The sequence below is a fragment of the Cryptomeria japonica genome, chromosome 10 (genome assembly GCF_030272615.1).
Source record: "Cryptomeria japonica chromosome 10, Sugi_1.0, whole genome shotgun sequence".
NCBI classification, from domain to species: Eukaryota; Viridiplantae; Streptophyta; class Pinopsida; order Cupressales; family Cupressaceae; genus Cryptomeria; species Cryptomeria japonica.
Window position 1 is genome coordinate 468,448,647 of NC_081414.1, and position 6,000 is coordinate 468,454,646.

The window sequence follows — 6,000 nt, forward strand, 5'->3', positions numbered from 1 at the left end:
GATAGAAGACCACCCCTTTTTTACTACTGCAGCTGAGCTTGACATTGAAACTCAAGCACCCATTCCACGCAAAAGAAAGGGACCTTTGGAAACTTTATTTCAAAATGAGAGTCGGGACATTGCCGACCAAGATGTAGAAAGATGTATATATGCAAATGGGTTGCCTTTTTGTGTTGTTCACTCCCCATACTTGGAAGAAGATGCTGAAAAGTGTCAATGAAGTTCCAAAAGGTATAAGGGCCCTGGTTATGAGAAGATACACAACACCTTGTTGGAAAGAGAGGTCAACGGGGTTGAGGATGCATTGAAGCCCATAAGGGATTCATGGATTGAGATAGGGGTATCCATTGTTTCAAATGGACGGAAAGATTCAAGAAACCGTCCCTTGATCAATGTCATAGCGGTGTCCCCCAAGGGGCAATGTTTTTGAAATCCGTTGATTGTGAAGGGCAAGTAAAAGATGGGCAATGTATTGCTGATATTCTCACCACTGCCATTGAGTTAGTGGGACCTAGAAACGTTGTTCAAGTCATAATGAACAACGCAAAAAATTGTAGAGCTGCTGGTTTGTTGGTTGAAGAGCGATATCAACATGTCTTTTGGACACCTTGTGCAGTCCACTCACTCAATCTTATGCTACAAAAGATTGGGAATAAAATTGATTGGATCAAAGATGTGTATGCAAAGGCTGAGGACATCCAGATGTTCATCACGAACCACCACATGTATCAAGGAATTTTCAGATTATTCTCAAATTTGGAGCTATTGAAGGTAAATGAACTTGAATTTGAAGTGGTAATTTATTTAATTAAAATTAAAATTAGCATTTTAAATTTTCTGATTTTCATAACTTGATTGTGTAATGTGTATTCTTTTTACATGTTTGTCTCTATTTAATTGTATTTTTTTGCTTTAATTTCTATTACAAGTTGCTGAAACCCGTTTTGCATCTAACTTAATCGTCTTGAGACAACTTGTAAAAGTGAAAGGGGCACTTTGCAATATGGTGATCAGCAATAATTGGACTATATGGAAGCAAAGCAACAATGAGAGGGTAGCAAGAATTAGGGTAATGATATTGAATGAGTCATGGTGGGACAACGTGGAGCATCTCTTTCGCTTCACCGAGCCCATTATGGACTTGCTTCGCTACACTGACATGGATAGGCATTGCATAGAAGAGGTGTATGATGGCATTGGCTCAATGCTTGAGAAGATGAAGAAAATCATAATTGAGAAAGAGATAGACCCTCAGGAGACCTTCAAAAAATTGCAAGCAGTTGTTGTAGAATGATGGAACAAGATGACCACTCCTCTACATCTTCTTGCCTATGCATTGACACCAAAATATTATAGCAACCAATTTCTTGATATGCCAGGAAGGCTTCCACCATATAGAGATTTAGAAGTGTCAGTTGGGTACAAGGCAGCATTCTCGAGACTCTTTCCTAATGATGATTTGCGAGATTTGATTTCAGATGAGGTCATAGAGTTTGTGAATGCAAGAGGTCTAAGTATTGATGCTCTTCGTCATCGATTTAAGAAGGATGCCCATAGTTGGTGGTACCTCCATGGCCAACGATTCCAATTGCTATAGCCCCTAGCAATTAAAATTATATCACAAGTAAGTTTTATTTAATAATTTTAATTTACTGTCTTCATAGGCTGCTAGAAATTTAATAACTTTGAGTCTTTAATAATTTAGTTTTAATTGCTTGCTTTGTCTTGTCTTCATAGGTTGCTAGTTCATTTGCATCATAAAGAAATTGGAGCACATATTCTTTGATCCACTCAGTAAAGCACAATAGGTTGCAATAAAAAAGAGCGGAGAACTTAGTTAATGTGCATTCCAACTTGCGTCTCCTTTCACACAAGCATAATGAATACAAAGAAGTGGATTCAAAGATGTGGGGTATGAATGCAGAGCATACGGACTTGGATGCTTCCACTTCTTAGCTTGTAGTTGCTTCATTGGAGGACTTGGACAGCGAGAATGTTATTGGTGCAGCTGATCCCATTGGCCTTGACAGTATTGGTGAATCAACTAATGTTGTTGAAGAAGAAGAAGAAGATTAGATGATTTAAACAATTTGAATTAAACTTAGTATAAAGTTCCAATTGTTGCAAGTTGAATATTGAAACAATGATACTTGAACTTGATATTATCATTTTAATATTTTGATGTTGAACTTGAAGTATATGATGCTATGATGGTATGATCATGATGCTACGATTACAAGTTTATACTTTATGGTGTTTTTGTTGTTTATATGATATTATGTGACATTCAAATCTTAATTCATGCTTATAGGCTGCATATATATATGTATGTATGTATGTATGTATACATACATACATACATACATATATATATACATACATATATATATATATATATATATATATATATATATATATATATATAGACACACACACACACACACACACACACACACACACACACACACACACACACATATATACATGTTTTAAATGTTTTTGTACTAACAAACCCAAACCCCATTTCAAAATTTTGCCGTAATGGCGAACTGGTTCTTCAAACCTGAACTTGAACCCGAATCCGAACCGACAACCTAGATAACATGTCAAGAATGAAATGCCATTTGGCTCTTAACCCCTTTATATCCCAGCGTTGAGAGAATTAATTAATAAATCTTATTTTTCTTTTATTTCATATTCCCGCTCATTGACAAAATAAAGTCACTTTATTAAAATAACCTAGGTTCAGCTTTTAATTAATTAAATATTAATTATTCCCTAATAAAGCCTTAAATTAGCCTATGGGAATTAAATAGGCTAAAAGGGACAGTTCTGGCTGCTAAGTGGAAAGGGACGTTACATAAGGCCTATAATGATGTGCTGGTAGGTTTCATGTAATTCTGCCTTGTATTGGAATGGTCATGAGCTTCTTTGCTTATACAAACATAGATAATCTTGAGGCTGATTGATGGTGGTAATATTTTGTTGTGGCTTTTCTTTCTTTGTAGTGTTTGCAGTCTTATCATGACATGGGAAGAAATGATAGTGTCGTATTTACTTTATTTATACTTGCCTAGTTGTGTAAAAGATGTTATCCATAGGAATTGTATATAGATGTTTATGGTGGGGTTTTTCTTTTAGCTACTAGAATGTAAATAAGCGTCTGTTTCTAATTATGTTAGCATCGCAGTATTTTGTCTTACTTGGGGCTTGGGCTTACTATCTTATAATTTGTCCACACATACATGGGTTAAGGAGACTTTATTTTAGGTAATTTGATCGTGGTGGTATTTTGATATAACATCAATTTTAGGAACTTGGTTAAATAACCGTTGTCTTATTTTTAGCTTGTCTTTATGAGCAATTGTGCCTATATTAGGTAGTGTAATATTCTTTCCATTGAATAATAATAATAAAGGGGACAATTGACTTTCGCAATTTGTTGTTTCTATTTTTTTGTATGTGAGAATTGCTTGGATTTATTCTTCTTGGTCCTATTTAACTTTAATAAATGAAAGCCAGAAAATTTGTGAAAGAAAAGGACCTGATGCACTCTCTTCAAAGGCACTAGAAATATGCTTTATCTACCAACAAATCCTCCTCTAATCACCAAGAAATTTTGTTAGTCAATGGTGTATTGGAAAGCAGGCAAGCTTGAAAGCATGAAATTATATAAGTTGAACCAATGGATGTTTGTTTTGAGGGGTGTTTTATTTGAAAGTTTAGGGTTGTGTTAGATCAGTGTAGGGTTTATAGTACCTGTTTTGTTTCAAGTGAAATTGTACATATAATAAACAGATAGGGATACAATACAGTCATGTTGTATCTTGATATGGACATATCTTGCTTGTATCTGGATATGATATGAATATTAGGCATATCCATACCCATTTTCATAGCTAGTACATCAGATGCATGTGTATGTGGGGTGGGAGGTGTTGCAAGAGGGGGTTGGGCATGGTGCATGGGGAAGTTGGTTGAGTGTGGGGTTAACGTTTATGTGTTTTTGAAAGTCTTAAGAATACTTGATCATTTCCCTTATTTCTTATTTTCTGGTTCTACATATAGGAGTTTCTTGCTAATATTACAACACATTTTTAGTTTCTTCTGAAATCTGTTTTGTTCTGGCAGTTACTGGTCCACTTTAGCAAGAGATGTTCCATTTGCAGGTTTGATGGTAATTATATTCTATAATAACAAAAATCAGATTTATTTTTCAACTTTATTGTATCGTACAATTAAGTTGGAAATTGCTTGGGTGGTCTTACTGTTTCATTTCTAGGTTATGTTCTATGAAGCACTGAAGGATACAGTTGAGTATGGGAAGAGGAGATGGGCACTTGATGAATGGTGGCAAAACCAAACTTCCTTTGAAGGTCTAATTCTGGGAGGTGTTTCGGGGGGTAGGTTGAGCAGTGTTATTTGTCTTCTTTCGTTGGAACATCAAGTTTTGTGTAATTGTTTGGTTAATTTTTAACCATGAGCTTTATGCTGGGCATAGTCGAAGATGCCTATTCTACATAGAATAGTTATCTAGTTGTGCGAACTATATGAGGGGTTTCTGCAGCTTTTTTGATTGATTATATTTTCATGTTTTTAATGCAGGTGTTAGTGCTTATATGACAACACCACTCGATGTCATAAAAACACGACTTCAAGTGCAAGGCTCAATTAAAAGGTCCATGCATGTGCCTATTGTGTGTATTACTTTGGTTATATTTCAATGATGATGGTAACCTGATATATATAATTGTTAAGCCATGCATGATCTAAGTTAGTTGATTATCCAACAAAGATTAAATGCTGATATGTTGTCTCAGGTATAATGGCTGGTTGGATGCTTTAAAGAAAATATGGAGAACGGAAGGACCTAAAGGATTCTTGAGGGGGAGTGTGGCTAGAGTTATATGGTATGTCCCAGCTTCAGCCTGCACATTTATGGCTGTTGAGTTTCTACGACAGAACTTTAATGATAGAATACAACAAGATATTGATGAAGTTACAAGTCTATCAATGGAGACAGCTTCTCCCATGTCAGAAGTGGTTTTTGAGCTAAATGGAAAAAAATCTTTCCCATAACTTAATTTTTAATGTTTTTGATATTTTTAAAATTTAAATCAATTTCTCAGCAGTTGCAAGATGATTTTGGTTCAAGGTTTAGGCATTGCAATCTGCTTTAAGAGAATTCCAGGACACTGAATTGCATTGAGTTGGCTATCCTTATATGTCTAGCAATTATTGATGTACCTATATTTTACGATTGATCCATGCTTTTGCCTATGGCATAGATGCGAGTACCTTGGAATGCTGTTAATGCTTTGTGCATATTAATATATTATATCATTGAGGAACTGTATAAGGTTGCACTGGAATCACCATTGCCCAATACAATGTTTAGTTTCTATTCCATAACAACTGTGGGTGTTTTTTCTATTTTGTTTTTTTTTAGTTACAAAAGCATAAATGGATCCTTGGAGGAAGGATCTGCTAAGTTTTGATGTATGGAACTGATGTTTCTTTTGTTAAAATTCTTACTATGGACCTTCCTTGTGGGAATGCATCCATCCCATTTCATAACAGCAGCCAAGCAACAGCGTTGTAAAGTATCCAAGTTAAGTCTTGTGCCGTAAAATCAATACTCTAAACCTAAATAGGGAGCAGAATAAGATTCGGTAAAAATATACTAAATAAAAGTTAAAGAACCAGAATCCAAAGGACTTTGGCAAGCTCAAAATTATTTGACAGTCTTGTGCAGCAGGTGAGAGGAATATTCTCTTAGCTTCAGTCTTGTCAGGGTTAAAATACAAAATAAATTGTAACTTACGTAGATAGCTATTATATTGAGAAGAGAACCACCATATAGGGTGAGAAATTCCTCGTCATAATGTGAGTCCAAGTTTTTGCAGGACCTTTAGGCTTCATGGTGGCAACAGCTGTCATAGCAATCTTATTGACAATAGTAGAAGACAAGCAGAAGTGTAACCTAGAAATATATAAATA

General features: G+C 35.2%; 1 protein-coding gene across 1 annotated transcript in view; it reads left to right on the forward strand.

Moving 5' to 3' along the window:
* The window catches only part of LOC131063384 (uncharacterized), a 150,193-nt gene extending 144,841 nt beyond the window's left edge, over positions 1-5,352 (forward strand). Inside the window, exons 6-9 of the mRNA XM_057997186.2 lie at positions 4,132-4,177; positions 4,283-4,403; positions 4,606-4,678; positions 4,821-5,352. Coding sequence (XP_057853169.1) covers positions 4,132-4,177; positions 4,283-4,403; positions 4,606-4,678; positions 4,821-5,079 — 499 coding nt within the window. The 3' untranslated portion in view covers positions 5,080-5,352. The remainder of the gene's footprint in view (positions 1-4,131; positions 4,178-4,282; positions 4,404-4,605; positions 4,679-4,820) is intronic.
* Positions 5,353-6,000: the final 648 nt, after the last annotated feature.